Source organism: Aspergillus heteromorphus (genome assembly GCF_003184545.1).
Source record: "Aspergillus heteromorphus CBS 117.55 chromosome Unknown BO70scaffold_20, whole genome shotgun sequence".
Classification (NCBI taxonomy): Eukaryota; Fungi; Ascomycota; class Eurotiomycetes; order Eurotiales; family Aspergillaceae; genus Aspergillus; species Aspergillus heteromorphus.
In genome coordinates this window covers 484,177-499,003 of record NW_020290425.1, presented here as the reverse complement: position 1 = coordinate 499,003, position 14,827 = coordinate 484,177, and the positions used below count along the sequence as shown (strand labels likewise).

General features: G+C 51.6%; 4 protein-coding genes and 3 non-coding genes across 7 annotated transcripts; 3 read left to right on the top strand and 4 right to left on the bottom strand.

Moving 5' to 3' along the window:
- Nucleotides 1-140: 140 nt before the first annotated feature.
- On the bottom strand, nucleotides 141-2,004 carry BO70DRAFT_363905 (elongation factor 1-alpha). The gene is made up of 4 exons (XM_025543679.1): nucleotides 1,821-2,004; nucleotides 1,568-1,697; nucleotides 1,369-1,507; nucleotides 141-1,313 (listed from the first exon to the last, which is right to left on the bottom strand). The coding sequence occupies exons 1-4, from the start codon at nucleotides 1,823-1,825 to the stop codon at nucleotides 205-207; spliced, it is 1,383 nt and encodes a 460-aa protein (XP_025397673.1). The 5' UTR covers nucleotides 1,826-2,004; the 3' UTR covers nucleotides 141-204.
- A 1,315-nt stretch (nucleotides 2,005-3,319) lies between these two features.
- On the bottom strand, nucleotides 3,320-4,301 carry BO70DRAFT_363902 (DNA-directed RNA polymerase III core subunit RPC11). The gene is made up of 4 exons (XM_025543678.1): nucleotides 4,109-4,301; nucleotides 3,821-4,030; nucleotides 3,627-3,721; nucleotides 3,320-3,554 (listed from the first exon to the last, which is right to left on the bottom strand). Exons 1-4 carry the CDS (start codon nucleotides 4,119-4,121, stop codon nucleotides 3,519-3,521), a joined length of 354 nt encoding a protein of 117 aa, XP_025397672.1. The 5' UTR covers nucleotides 4,122-4,301; the 3' UTR covers nucleotides 3,320-3,518.
- A 518-nt stretch (nucleotides 4,302-4,819) lies between these two features.
- Nucleotides 4,820-5,481, top strand: BO70DRAFT_398178 (ankyrin repeat-containing protein ANK1; the record flags this gene model as incomplete). Its single annotated transcript, XM_025546764.1, has 3 exons — nucleotides 4,820-4,831; nucleotides 4,889-5,066; nucleotides 5,156-5,481. The coding sequence occupies 3 exons, from the start codon at nucleotides 4,820-4,822 to the stop codon at nucleotides 5,479-5,481; spliced, it is 516 nt and encodes a 171-aa protein (XP_025397671.1).
- A 353-nt stretch (nucleotides 5,482-5,834) lies between these two features.
- On the bottom strand, nucleotides 5,835-13,520 carry BO70DRAFT_388628 (MAGE-domain-containing protein; the record flags this gene model as incomplete). Its single annotated transcript, XM_025545996.1, has 4 exons — nucleotides 13,440-13,520; nucleotides 12,896-13,360; nucleotides 6,565-6,943; nucleotides 5,835-6,454 (listed from the first exon to the last, which is right to left on the bottom strand). Exons 1-4 carry the CDS (start codon nucleotides 13,509-13,511, stop codon nucleotides 5,835-5,837), a joined length of 1,536 nt encoding a protein of 511 aa, XP_025397670.1. The 5' UTR covers nucleotides 13,512-13,520.
- BO70DRAFT_t214 lies at nucleotides 7,655-7,744 on the bottom strand. Its single transcript has one exon. It is a non-coding gene; the product is annotated as a tRNA-Asp (tRNA).
- Nucleotides 11,384-11,472, top strand: BO70DRAFT_t216. The gene has a single exon. It is a non-coding gene; the product is annotated as a tRNA-Asp (tRNA).
- On the top strand, nucleotides 12,337-12,424 carry BO70DRAFT_t217. Its single transcript has one exon. It is a non-coding gene; the product is annotated as a tRNA-Asp (tRNA).
- Nucleotides 13,521-14,827: the final 1,307 nt, after the last annotated feature.

Sequence of the window (14,827 nt, the reverse complement as noted above, 5' to 3'; positions counted from 1 at the left end):
TGGCTACTCACCACCCCGCTCAGGCCAAAGGAGAGGACATGACTACAGAAATATGGTCTCAACATCTACAAACTACAATTTACAAGCACAAGGTTGAAAGAAACGATTCGTGATTTTAGCTAGGTCAAAGCTACATCCGACTCGAAGTCTAATTCCGTAATCCTTTTGTAATCATGAAAAAGTTCATCACAGTGGCGCACAAGCTTATTTCTTGCCAGCCTTCTGGGCAGCCTTGGTGACCTTACCGGCACCGGCGTCCTTCTTCTCAACGGACTTGATGACACCGACGGCAACGGTCTGACGCATGTCACGGACGGCGAAACGACCAAGGGGAGGGTAGTCGGTGAAAGACTCGACACACATGGGCTTGGAGGGAATCATCTTGACGATGGCAGCGTCACCGGACTTGATGAACTTGGGGGAAGACTCGACGGACTTTCCGGTACGGCGGTCAATCTTCTCAAGAAGCTCGGAGAACTTGCAAGCAATGTGGGCGGTGTGGCAGTCAAGGACGGGAGCGTATCCAGCGCCGACCTGACCGGGGTGGTTAAGGACGATAACCTGGGCAGTGAAAGACTCACAGCCGGCAGGGGGGTCGTTCTTGGAGTCACCAGCGACGTTACCACGACGGACCTCCTTGACGGAGACGTTCTTGACGTTGAAACCAACGTTGTCACCGGGGAGACCCTCCTTGAGCTGCTGGTGGTGCATCTCGACGGACTTGACTTCAGTGGTGACGTTGGCGGGGGCGAAGGTCACGACCATACCGGGGGAGATGACACCGGTCTCGACACGACCGACGGGAACAGTTCCAATACCGGAGATCTTGTACACATCCTGGAGGGGAAGACGGAGGGGCTTGTTGGCGGGACGGACGGGGGGCTCGATAGCATCGATGGCCTCCAGAAGGGTCTTACCAGTGGCCTTACCGGCCTTGGTCTCCTTCTCCCAACCCTTGTACCAGGGGCAGTTGGTGGAGACCTCGAGCATGTTGTCACCGTTGAAGCCGGAGATGGGGACGAAAGCAACGGACTTGGGGTTGTATCCGACCTTCTTGATGAAGTTGGAGGTCTCCTTGACGATCTCGTTGTAACGGTCCTCGGACCACTTGCAGGTGTCCATCTTGTTGAGGGCAACAATGAGCTGGCGGACACCGAGGGTGAAAGCAAGCAGAGCGTGCTCACGAGTCTGGCCATCCTTGGAGATACCAGCCTCGAACTCACCAGTACCGGAGGCAATGATGAGGATAGCGCAATCGGCCTGGGAGGTACCAGTGATCATGTTCTTGATGAAATCACGGTGACCGGGGGCATCTGTGGGGCACTGTTAGCTTCATGTGTCATCGTGATGATAGGAAGATGAACATACCGATGACAGTGACCTCATACTTCTGGGTCTGGAACTTCCAGAGGGCAATGTCGATGGTGATACCACGCTCACGCTCGGACTTGAGCTTGTCAAGAACCCAAGCGTACTTGAAGGAACCCTTACCGAGCTCGGCGGCTTCCTATAGCAGACTGTTAGTGATCGTGTTCTTGGGTGTTTCGGCTGACAGAATCCGCCTTACCTTCTCGAACTTCTCGATGGTACGCTGGTCAATACCACCGCACTTGTAGATCAGGTGACCGGTGGTGGTCGACTTGCCGGAATCGACGTGGCCGATAACGACGATGTTGATATGAGGCTTAGCGTCCTTACTGTAGGCAGAAAGTGATGGTTAGCCAGAGCACGAGGATAGATCAGAGGCGATGGATGCCATCTCAGGAAGATCCCGAAGTCCTTTCGTTTCGATGGCCTTGCGTGGTGGGATGATGACTTACCCCATGGTGAAGGTTGTGAGTGAACTTTTGAAGTTCTTTGAAAGAGACTAGAAAGGTTCTGTGGAAAATTGCTCAGATACTACGGCTTATCGCGTAGAGGTGCTGAGCAACGAGATCAGTTAGAGAGAGAAGGATGAATGAAGGAAGGAGAGCCAGGAAGGGGGTCGGGAAGATATACGTACTGAAGCGGACGAAGAGGAAAGGAAGAAAAAATCTGTGGGAGGGGGAGGAGGGGGAAATCCTTATATGGAGGGGCAAGCGAGAGGGCGACTAAGCGGGCGGGCTGCAACCCTTGGCGAGCCGCCCTCATCATTGGACATGGAGGGGTAATTGCCCCACCACGCAGGTGCGGGACCAGCGCAAAATCTTCACGGCGGAGTCGCTGCGAAGGAGGAGTGACTGAACTGGACACGCTTGCAGCCCAGCGAAAGCTGCCCTTTCCTTGGTTCCCTGCCCTCGGAGCGCCGACTTACGTCCCCACTACGACCACTCTTCCGTCAGATTTTTTTTTCCTTTCGCTCCCTGATGCTCAGTCTGTTCTGGCCTTCTGGCTCGGCCTGTTCGACGGTCGCCCATCCGTGGTGGATTTTGGACTGAAATCCTGGGCATCAACGCAGAGGTGGGTGGGTGAGCGCCGGCCTGTTGGTCATGTTTGCACCTGAACCCCGCGGCAAACGCCCACTGCGATTCGCCCGTTAGCAGGCAGCTGTGGCACGGCCGAGTGGCGCCCGCCCGATCCACTGTGGGCATCGATGTGAGGTCGACGTAGCCCAGGGTGATGATGATGATGGTTTTACTAGTGACTACTGCTGTTTACTGTGTAGTAGTGTGTATCTAGGTCTCCAGTAGTACTACTATCTACTTGCCTGGTGGTAATCAGTGTCATGGTGATAGGATCCATCCCACTATAATCGAATCCTCCATTTTGATAGACAAATGAAATGACATGGCATGAGCAACCGGTCAGCACGCGGGAAAAAAAAGGATTTTCGCTTTTGCCATCGCCCTTGCCATCCATGATCATGGCGTTCGGTGCCCCTCCTTTAGTGTCTTGTCCTTTCGCCCTCACACCCCCCTTTCCTCTTTGAGTCCCCGACCGTGGCTGTTCGAGAGAAAAGAAAAAAAATGACTCAGATTTGGTACCGTACCAGCCGGGCAAAACACATGAACAGCCACTACACAAAGGAAGCTTACCATGGGATGGACCAATCCAAATCAGGGGATTATTTGCCGTTGCCAGGTTACCAACACTAGGACAGTTAAGGCTTTTCTCTGTTGAGGCGGCAAACCGAGGGAGGAGGGGGAAAAAAGTGGAAAAAAAAAAAAAAAAAAAAAAACTAAAACGGAAAAAGGCGGGAGGGGAAAAAATTCTTTTGGCGCTTAATCTGACACAGCTCCCTATCGAATCAGGCTATCTACATGTTACCTAGGTCCGAAAGAGAGTGCCTAAGTATGATGGTGAGACTAGGTATGGACTATGTCAATCATCCATTGAGGGGTATCTATCTCTAATTTAGATGTAAAACTATCAGAGGGCAGTCAACAATCGCAGGGGGCCCAGATCATCTTAACAATACGCCGTAGCACCAGCCATCCTTTTTTTTTCTTCCCGCCCAAACGTGCTCCTCGATTGTTCGAACAATAATAAATAATCGTGTCCAGCTGGGAATTATATAAAACTCTAAAAATGGAGGGGTATCAATTCTCTCTCCATCTGGCACCACACGTGGTACACTATCAACGCAGTCAGTAAGGCATATCAGGCCATATGCATAACGTCCGCATAAGCCACTGGAGAGCACCCACCTTCAAGAATGTGGTCATCGGCTCATCTGCACTCCGAATCTGCAGCTGGAAAAAGTATGCACGGTCGCCATTACAGTTTTCTGCGGGGCATTGAGCTGCGGGTAGGGAGAAAACACAAAATCAGCCCCAGGCTCATCAAATCCTGACGGTAGGTATCTCTGGGGGGCAAGAAAGGCGTCGAATCCATGACTTACTGGACACACTGTCTGCGTTCGCGAATTCTTCTTTGCCGCCTAGGACGTCCTCCACCTCCTTTTGCTTCATCGGGGTCTTCTCGAACCAGCTCTGTTCCAGGGCATATCGGTAGGGACATGTGCGGCACTCGAAGCAATTGACGCCTAGGGGATGCCTGGAGGTTGGCTCCGCGCGGGAGATGGTGAGCGCATTGCTGCAGTTGGGGCAGACTGTAGAGGAGTAAATTCAGTCAGTCTTCAGTCAGTCGATGCTGCGGAGGGTTGGATGAGCTGCTGGGGCAGACTAACAGGTCAACGGCATTGTGAGGGGTGCTTGCTTGCTCCCTCGGGTAAATCCCGTCGATAGAAAATGTAGGGATAGTGGTCAGTTTGTAGCAAAATTATCGCATGGTCCAGCCCTCATGAAGGCAGCTGCCACTGTCTTCGCCGTCAGGGTCGCAGCGATCTCGACGATAATCGCAGGCTAGCTGCTGAGGCTCTTATCACCCGGCGATTTCGTTGGCGGAGACTGGGAGATTGACAGCCGCCGATTGGGCGCGGGGCACGCAGGGCGGGCCGGAGAAACCGGTATTCCGAGCGGCCGTCCGCCGCGGGACTGGGAGACTTGCATGCCCAGCAGCGGGGAACAACAAGAGGGTCATTGTTGCTCCTACTACTCCGTACATGCTAGATACACCTCAGCTGCTTCTCTAGACACCAGAACCCTCCGTGTAAGTTAAGGCTCCAGCATTCTTTCCCCAACCTCTAAAGGCCACCTGCCAGTCTCGAAGGCTACACTAGCGGTTTCAATTACTCTCTAAGACATGCTGATCTCTCGAGCAGTCATAGTTCCCGACACCGCCTCCTTACCCACCACCGCCACGGCTAACGCGGGCCATACTTGCGGCATTTGTTCGAACGAACCCTCCACGCATCCACCTAAAGAGCCGTACGCTCAGTCGATCTACACCACCATCTATTCCGTTGTCACACTTGTCACCCCCTAATTAATAACCAGCTATGGCAGACGAAGTGAGTGCCGCCCACGCCAAACAACCCGCTGCGTTGCTTACAAGCATTGATGCATAGGGCGCTTCCCCCCGTGAACTTGTCGTCGAGGCATGCCGCCGCGATCAGCCTCATTTGATAGAACAGGTTCTGGAAACCATGGAGGGGAAGTCAAATGAGGAGGTGGCCGCTTTCTTCAACGGTGTGACGGATTCGATGGGGAACCACGCCCTCCACATATGTGCTACGTATGGAAGCTGTAAGCCTCTCAACCTCTTACCCCCAAATAACCCCGCGATCTATCTCCGCTGCAGCACGCTGACCCAACACAAACTCCTCCTCCTCCAGACGATACCATGGACTCCCTCTTCGATGTCCAGTTCTTCGAATGTGACCCCCTCACCCGCCTTGACAAAGATACCCCGCTCCACACCGCAGTGCGCTACACCAACGATAAGGACGCCGAACTAGGCACGGAGATGATCCGGATGATGTGCGATGCCGGCTGCGACCCGCGTGTCAGGAATAAGCACGGCCAGAAGCCTGCCGACCTGGTGTACAACAACCAGGAGGTCAAGTCGATTCTACAGCAGGCCGAATACATCATGGCCGAGGGGCTAAGAGAGGATGCGGACAACGGATCGGTCCACGACAGCGCTAGTGACAGCGAGTAGATGACAGCGACTGTGTATAGCGACTTTTCTGACTATAGATATACCACTGACGATACTTTGTTCCTGTATTTTGAATGCATAGATTGGTTGGCGCGGGTGGATTCGCGGGTCTAATATAAATACTACCTACCTCCATATCACTCCGGATTTTACTTCAATGTCATCTCTAGGTTACTACAACTCACAGTATCGACGGCTCATCCAATGCAAAACGTGAACTATAATCTCGGGTATCATTCAGACGGCTAGTAGCTGACAACATCGCAGTACTACAAAAGCAGCAGGTCATCACGTAAACAGAAGCGCAATCAATCACTCACTCATCCTCATCGTCGTCTTCCTCCGGCACAGCCCTATTCGCCCGTTCGTCTAGTAGGCTGCTCCCTCCTCTGCCGCTGCCTCCGACCCTGCCGCTGCTCTCCATCCTCATCACCATCACCATCACCATCACCCCCCTGCCCCTGCCCCTCCCCCTCCTGGCCCCCGGCAGTCTGCTCCGGCAGCTCAAACCCCAAACTACGCGCCAGACGAATCTCCAACTCCTGATCCCTCTCCCCATCACCCGACCGGCCATACACCTCACGCACCAAGCCCGCGACCCCCTGAGCGCCAACCTCAATCTTCCCCCTTGGCCCCAGTATATACTCAATGACCTCCTCACCGCCATCCACCTCGCGATTCCGCACCAGATACCCCTCCCGACACAGACGCTGCAGAAAGCGATCCGTGCGATCAATCGGGGTATACGTCTCGGCATTGGTGCGCTTGAGATAGCGATCGAGCTTCTGCTCCTGGATCGCGCCCCCATTGAGCAGAATCACCGCGATAATGAAACTATACAGTCCCGTGTACGTCCCCTCGAGCGGGGCTTTCGTGGGCGGGAGGATCTCCGGCTTCCGATACTCGGGGGGCAATATACTGGAGAGAATCCAGGATTTGTTGCTCGATGATGGTTTTTCGACTTTTTGCGCGGCTGGGTGGGTTGGGTTGTGGTTAGTGTACTTGCCAGTGACATTCTCTCACACACCCTCGGAACATGGATTTGGGGGGGGTGAAGAAGGATAGTAGGAGGGGAAGACTCACCTCTTCGCTGAGTGATCGTCACCTTCTCCTTAACCGGCAACTCTGTCATCTCCATCCCGAATTTCACGCGCAACACCCTCTGCGCATCTTCGAATACCGTCTTGAACTGCCGCGCCCCCTGCTCCCCCAGCACCTTGGCGCTGATATCGGTTCGTCGGATCGGTTGGCGCGCGTACTCGCTCGCCAGTGCTAGTCGCACCATCTTTTTGACCATCACGTCAAGACTGGTCGGCGCGCGGGTGTCTTCTGCCTCGCTGTGGTCGTCGTCGTCGTCGTCGCTGTCCGAGGACGGAGCATTCTGGGTGAGCCGCCGGCGCTGGACTTGGGTAGCCGGGGGTGCGCCGTCGTCGCTGGAGGATTCGGGTTCAGGCTCCGGGGGCTAGAGGTAGTTTTTTTTCTTTCTTAGTATGTTGTTCGTAGCGGGATGGATGGGTCTGCGAGATGGGGATATTCACATACCGCGCGACGTTTGCGAGCAGGTGCCATTTTTTTCTTGGGGTTCGGTGGATGAGGGGGTTTTCTGGGGGGTGGGTTGTTTGCGTGGTGTTTTTGGCGGGTCGTTGAGGTCTATTTACATCGCAGGGTGGTGGTAGTGGTGATGGTGGTGGTTTGGTCGGGGCGCTCGTATGGCCGGGGGGATTCTTTGTTCGATTATTCGATGGATGGCGGACGCGATGGACGCGCCGGCGGCGGGAGGGCGGGGCCAACGTGATTTATCCTATTCGGGTAGTCCGGGTTGATCGCTTGTCGATAAGGATTATGGCCGGCAGCAGTTCCGGTTGATGGTGGGATAGTATAGTAACTACTTACATCGGATTGGGTTGATTTAGGTAGGTAAGGTTGTCTAGTAGCAGTTGACTATGTCACAGGGTGCGAGGCAAATTTGGGAATGCTGATAGAAAAAAAGCCACGATCGGGGGTTCTTTGTTTACAGATTTGTCCGGCCGGTTCACGACTTCCTTCCCTTATCAACACGTCACTCCATTGAGTCCAGATAAAAAAAAATAAAGCTGCGCGCATGGCCGTTGTGTTATCCACCCTAAATGAAGAAGCACGTAGCAAAAAAAAAAAAAGAGAACAAAAAAGAAATCTCCCTGACTGGGAGTCGAACCCAGGTCTCCCGCGCTTGTTCCTATTCAGGATTGACAAGCGGAAATCATGACCGTTAGACCATCAAGGACTTCATGTTAAAATTGCCTCATTTTTGATCTCTAGTCCCTGCAAAACCTTTTCCACTCTGATAATCATTAATTTAGCTTGACCTTCACCTCTATTTCCGTCATAGTTACCCTGGCATTCATAGTCCTCTCATCTTCGGCGGTGAGCTTTGTGGAAGTCAAATAGTTGTATGGAAATACATGCCGTCGACTTCGGCGTCGGGCAGTTGCCAATTGTGTCTCGTTGACCCCATTGAGTGTGTTTTTAGTGATCTTTTTTTGTAACTGATAGCTGGGTTGTGTTTCCAAGTACAGTTAACTGTACGACATATTCGACTGGTCCTGGCGTGCTAAGTACTACCGTTGCTGTTGTGCATGGTTGGACGGGCCCTGCTTGGTTGCATATATATTCCGCACCTAGCCCTAATTGTCGCCCCCGGATGGGGGTTCATCTCATGTATCAATCACCCTTTCCAGTCTTTTCGCAATCAAGTATGACGTGACTACCCCACAAGATACCTCATGAATATTGGTAGTCGGTGCCAATGACCGCGACAAGGTTATTAGACCCATCGGAGCCTCTTGGCAAGTTATAAGGAGGGCGAAAACGGACCCGGGGGTTCCTAGCGCGCGGTAGATGGGTCGGGTCGTATAGAAAGTCTCCCCTCTGTGTATGCAAGTAGCTGATTAGTACGGAGAAAGTAAAGAGAAGGAGATTGTCATGCATAATGCTTAAACTTGCGTGCCGACACCAGTTCAAGGCCTTGGTAATACAAGAATGAATAGAGCACTTTTGGTCGAGAGCTGTGTCAGAAGACATCTGCTTTGAATCTCGTTGGAGGTGCCTCTCTAAAGCTCACTCAGATTGAAATATGGAGGCAAGCCACAAGGTATACTCTGGAGACTGGGTTGCGCTGGATAGAGAGTGGGATACCAGTCAGCAGGGACCATGGTCAATAAAGAAGGAAGGCCGGGATCATCAGCGCAGAGATTAGGTAGAGGGAAAGCCCGGTGCATAAAACACAAAGGTTATTCATAATCCGGGGTAACAGCTGCCTGGGGACATTGGTACTGGATTCAGGAGTACCACTGTAGTGGAGCACTCAATATGTCTAGATAACCGGGCTGGGTAAGCACATCAGCAAGGTGGTTGGCTAGTGAGCAAGTGAAGTGAAGTCAATTGGGGGGGGGGGGGGGGAGGTTACAGAGCAAAAGCGCTGATCTTACCCAGAGGCCCCTGTTAAGCCCAAGGCAGACAAATGAGGCCTGGGTCATACCCCCCCCGCCATAACCAAGTATCCAAGTATTATGAGGATATTCAATCAACTCGATGTGGCAGGACTTCCCGGGAAGCGTCGAGTGGGGAGTATATGTTTGCCTCAGTGACCTCCCATCTAGAATACACGTAGCCATCATGTAATATACAAGGAGAGCAGGCAGCTTAGCCTCCAAAATATTCCACTAATGGATCTCAAATACTAGACGAACACAACACAGGCATGCGATCCAAGCCTCGTGACTCGGAATAATCTCGCTTCCGTGAGCTGATTGTATCTCAGACTGGATGAGAAGACCAACATAACAAAACTGTAAAAAAGACCAATCATTCACCCACAAAATTGACAGTAACTGGATTGGAGGACAGAACTAAGAAAAAAATGATCGAGTTTGTCCGTATCTGACCCGCCAGGGGGCTGAGCCAAAGCACCCGGTAATGATATAATGCCTGGCCAGCCTTGCCATAGTCGCGAGCTCCGATTTTATCCCATTATTCCTTATTTCTCATAAGCGACAGCAGGTCAAGACATAGAGAATGTCTCTGATCTGCCCATCAGCCCTAGTTGCGCGTTTGATACCACAAGTACGGAGTGAGTCGGCTTGCCTATTGTGAGGGCTGATCTCAGCCGGAGTCATGATTCCCATCTGGCAGGTGGGTAAAATCCTCCTTCTCCTATGGAGCCGATGGGGTATATCTAAATCACCCCCATCGGCGGGTAGGCAAAGAAGGAAATGCCAAACCTCTCTCTCTATCTCTCCAACGCCCCCAAAAATTAATTCCCTCCTCGGAAAGCCACCATGTCTGCACCGCAATATGTCCTCACACGAGACTACCTCGACAATAATCGGTAACTCCCCATGTGGTCTGTATGTGCAGATTGACAGCCTGGGCTAACTTGGCAGGATCAATCTCCACCACTATCTCTGGGTCCAGCTCCTCGGATACCGGAAACATCCCGACATCCCCCTGGAAGACCCTAAACTCAGAGTCGCTCATATTGGAAGCGGAACCGGGTCAGTAACCGCAGCCCCGACCTGAAATGCCCGATATTCGCTGACCGCGCAGCAGAATCTTCAGCTTCCGGAGTCGCTGGCAGAGAGCGGCTTCGAGGCTCTGAAGGCGGATGTGCGTGACGCGCCGGGGTACATGGCGATGGCATTGCACGAGTGTAATCTGGTAATACATGAGATGTTTGTGCAGCAGACGAAGGACGTGGAGGCTGCGCAGAGGCTGAGAGAGCTTCTTCCAAACGTGGAGCGGCAAACAAAGGCGGGGGCTTGTCATGTTTTCACTCGGTGGACGGTGGTGGGGAGGAAGCCGGAATAGGGAGGCTGGTATATAAATACTCGGTAGATTGTGTTCAAGTTCTTATGTTCGCTGCCTGCCTAGAAATGTGTCGTTTTGGATGAAGCTAGAATGCCTAGGCTATGCCATCGCATAAAATAAACCCCTTTACTAGGAGTAGAGGTACCCTGGGTGTCCTTACCATAGAGATGGAAACCACCTTGTCTTCCCGGATGCACATTGCTAGTGATACACCTGTCAAGGTGTATCTAAAGATTGTCTTTTTCTGTGGCTTTGCCTTGCAAGGTACGGTTTCGGAAGGCAAAGATACTGACATATAGTCAATTCATATTTACCGTCCCCACCCGTGGTGGTGATTTACCCTCACACTAAATATACCTAATCGTCAAACGTCTTCTCTCGCCTTCAGCCCACAATACCCACATCTCCTCGACAGAGGCGACCATACAACTTGTTTAAAGAAGGAGCGAGAGACACATTGATTCAATACACTTATGATGTGAAGGCATTATTCAATAAGAAGGTACATGATAAAGACTTTAAAACCTGCTCCTGGTAATTGATGCGTAAGATATGGATCAATGGCCTCCGGCGTTATAGTACTTCAATTAAATTCTTCCTAGACTACTGTATTAACTACAACAATACTTGCACACAGGGTATGCCACAATCCATCCTGTCCCAATCACCTACGCAGAGAGAAAACGAAAATTAGAATTAAAATGAACAAGAAAAGTTTGCCTCCCATCCTATAAATTCCAGTCTCTATATACCCCAAATACTCAACACCCAACAACCAGTTCTTACCCCAAACCCCCAACCCCCAACCCCCAACCACAAGTAAAGCCAAGGTCTTATACAACACATCCTCTTACCAGCCCAGCCTATCCCATTTAAATGGCAACGCGCCATACAGAAAACATAGTATAGTACATACACACGTAGTGAAGACCATCATCCCACCCCATCGCACTCCGGACCCTAACCCTAACAAACCCGCCCCACCCTACTTACCCGCTGCCGCCCACCAATTTGCTTTAGCTGGTATAACCAAAACTTGCCATCCCTTCAATACAAATCCTTGATGGTCTAACGGTCATGATTTCCGCTTGTCACTCGCCTCGAGAACAAGCGCGGGAGACCTGGGTTCGACTCCCAGTCAGGGAGATTTCTTTTTGTTTTTCGTTTTGCTTTTGTTTTCATTTGGGGTTGTGATGTGGGGTTGGCTGGGATAGGATTGAGAGGGGAGGGATGGGCTGGGCTGCGATGGATGGTACGGGGAAGTTGTGTTTGCCAGTTTGGGGTTTGGTACTGGGGGATGTGAATACTACCACCTAACTACCATGCATATCGAAGTGGTTTGCAGAGTAGGGGTTTGCAATACGTAAGTAAGACAGACATGATTGATGTCGACATCCTACCTAGCTGAGAAGATTGCACCTGACTCCTATGATATGAGAATAGGCATGAGGATGGACAGAAGATAAACTGACTTGGCTACCACGTTCTTTGTTTCTGTCTGGTGGAATCTGGGCTGAGGCGTGATAATAGACACCATAGTGCCGTGCCCTACTAAGCATTGATGTGCTAAAACCTTATTTTATCTGGTATATCATACCCTACGACCGATACTTATCTAGATTGATGTTGTTGCTATACTAGAGTTGTTCTTAAAAGAGAGAAAGAGAAAAGACACCCTCATTCATAGAACGATTGAATGCATGCCTGGAACACCTGCCTGGTTGGTCGATACCATACCATTGAACGTTAGAAATGCATTCCGCTAAAGCGCTCCCTGAAGGGTTCATCGTCAGAGCATGTATCCTCACGTATACCCAGAATGCATGGCGTGTTCGAATTTATTTATCAATGTTGAGTAGCTTTAGGTTGTGTGCAATATATCCATGTATTTACTTAGATATCCAAGCATCTCGGAGGAGTGTATCACTCAACCTCGTCGAATGTAGATTCGCTTGCTAAGACCCCGGCCTAAGCTGATAAAGCAAAAAATCTGGCCAAATCTCAACAACATCCTTGATGGTCTAACGGTCATGATTTCCGCTTGTCACTCGTATGAGAACAAGCGCGGGAGACCTGGGTTCGACTCCCAGTCAGGGAGATGTCTTTTTGCTTTTCGTTTTTTTTTTTTTTTGGTCTTGGGGCGATCCCGAAACTTGGTATGGGTCCCCGAGCTTATCATTTGTGGAGCCTGGATGTATAGGAACTAAGAAGAGAGTCTGTTTCTTTTTTTCTTTTCTTTAAGCAATGATCGGCACTATGAATCCAGCGGAGAAGCCGCGGTATATTCAACCCGGGCTGTGAGGGCGTATTGAAGGATAAAAACAGAACCACCTATGTCCAACACGGCGAAGAATATGGAGACAACCCTCCCAGCCATAGCAAAGCCATCTAAAGAAAGGGAACAGTAAAAAAAAGAAAAGGAAAGAAATAAAGAAAGAAAAAAAAAAAGCGCCAAAACAGCAGGCCAAACAACCCAGCTAAACACCAAAGAAATAACGAACCAAGCTACGTAGTAAAGAATAAGAGGAAGAGGAATCGATTAGTTGTCCGCCCGGTCATTGATCACGACCTCCTTGGCTTGCGCTTTCTTCGCCCGCAGCAGGGAGCTCAAGTACTCCAGCGACTCCTGCGAGAGGATGAAGCCGGTCGTAATGAGCGCCTTGCCGCTCGCAACCACGCCGTCCCCGCCACATTCCTTATATTCAGAACCGTAGGTGCCCAGGACATGGTCCTTCAGATCGGCCGCGAATCGCACCGGGAGGAAGATCCCATCACGGATCGTTCCCTTGAGGGTGTCGGTATCCTGCTGGATGAAGGGGAATGTCTCGTCCACCTTGGTCAGGCCCTTGTCGCCGATGGAGTCCGCCCGCGCGACATAGGGAGCAACGTAACCGTAGGGCTTGGAGAAGTAGGGAAGCACCGGCTTCGCGATGTTGACGTAGCCCTGGTCGGCATATTGCAGGTACTTGGCGCCGTACTTGTTGGTTTTGATGACGGTGATGGAGTCGGAGACAACGGGGTAGGATGCCAGGTGCTGCCGGGGTCGGATAAGCACATGTCACGCACTCACTCACGCCATTGGCTAGCCAGGCAGTGGAATCGAATCAACTCACCTCCAGGAAGTGGGAGTGGACGGTCTCCCCGTTCATAGAATTCTCACCCATGGTGTTTTCGGCGTGAGGCATAAGTTTCTGTCACATGCCGTGGTGGTGTTAGTGGAGGACAAGCAAGGCAGGCATGTGGTAGTAAAGTAGTCTGGGTAGATCATTGATGAGATAGCGCTTACCGGGGTCAAGGGTGGGAGGTGGATGTGTAAGCGGGAGGCTTTGGGAGGGGGGAATGTTAGTAGGGAAGGCGCAAAAGAGCAAAAAGTCGAGAAGGAATACGAGTGAAGAGCAGCGACAAGAGGGTGCTTAAGTAGAATAAAAACGACAGAGAGGATGGGGGGGGGAGGGGTGCCGGAGAAGGACGTATCACCTACCTAGTAAGTATGTCAGAGACCCGGGGGAGACGGAATGAGCAAATTGGCTGGACCGGAAAGAGCTGAACCGTAGTTTAAATCCCAAGTAGGACGTAGGTGGGTAGAGAATAAGTAGAGGTAGAGTAGAGAGTAGGAATGAAGGAAGAGGAGGAATTTATTTGAATTTTAATTTTTGTCACTTTTTTAAAATTATGGTCCTTTTTTTTTTTTTTTTTTTTTTTATGTTTTTTTTTCTCCCTTCACTTTCTCTCCCTCTGGAAGTACTGTAGTTAGCATAGCAGCAACCCAGCAAGAGTAGCAACACCAGCATGTGATAGCGGGCCCTCTCTCTTTGAACTGGAACGCGCCCGCCGTTGGTGGGTACAGCTCGGCCCGTATCTACGAGATACTTACTTCGACCACCCACCGACCACCCTTGTTGCACCGAGCCAGTCGTCGTTACGTCGTCATGGGCTCTTTCACCAGCCGGGCCTGGAACCCAGATGCGCCAGCCGGAACGCGACCCAAGAGTGAGGGAATCGCCCGGGATCTCTTCCCTTCCCTCTCCTCTCCTCTCCTCGGGCCTGCATCGGAACCAGCAGGGGAAGAGAGAGGGGAGGGGCACAAACACCGTGTAATCGCGGAGCAACCATAGGAGCAGCCCAGCATGATGTATCAGCACCAAGCCACCCGCCCCGTGCCTACATGGTTTCCCCCCCCCCCCCCCCCCAACCCTTAGTCATGGAGTCATGGAGCAGGAATCGAATGATGATTTTGGTCTCGATAACGGCGGTAACGGTTGGTTGCGTTGTCATGGTGGCGAGGAAGACTAGCTCGCGACTATACCAAGATACTAGGCAGACTACTCCGTCGGCCAAGCGAGTGAAGGCCAAGTATTGGACAGGGAAACCCTCGCCGGCGTGGCAGGAACCGGAGGAAAGACGAGAGAGATGATGCCAGAGGGAAGAAATAGTCGTGAGAGGGAGAGGGACAGACACAGACAGACAGAAACCCCGTGGGCTGATGGCATGTGATTGCGGG

Excerpts from the sequence above, each read along its gene's own strand:
- BO70DRAFT_363905 (XM_025543679.1), bottom strand. Across the intron at positions 1,508-1,567 it reads CCATCGAGAAGTTCGAGAAG|GAAGCCGCCGAGCTCGGTAA; the intron begins GTAAGGCGGATT and ends AGTCTGCTATAG. Across the intron at positions 1,314-1,368 it reads GTATGAGGTCACTGTCATCG|ATGCCCCCGGTCACCGTGAT; the intron begins GTATGTTCATCT and ends AGTGCCCCACAG.
- BO70DRAFT_363902 (XM_025543678.1), bottom strand. Across the intron at positions 3,722-3,820 it reads GAACGCAGACAGTGTGTCCA|CTCAATGCCCCGCAGAAAAC; the intron begins GTAAGTCATGGA and ends CCCTACCCGCAG. Across the intron at positions 3,555-3,626 it reads CGATGACCACATTCTTGAAG|TGTACCACGTGTGGTGCCAG; the intron begins GTGGGTGCTCTC and ends CTGCGTTGATAG.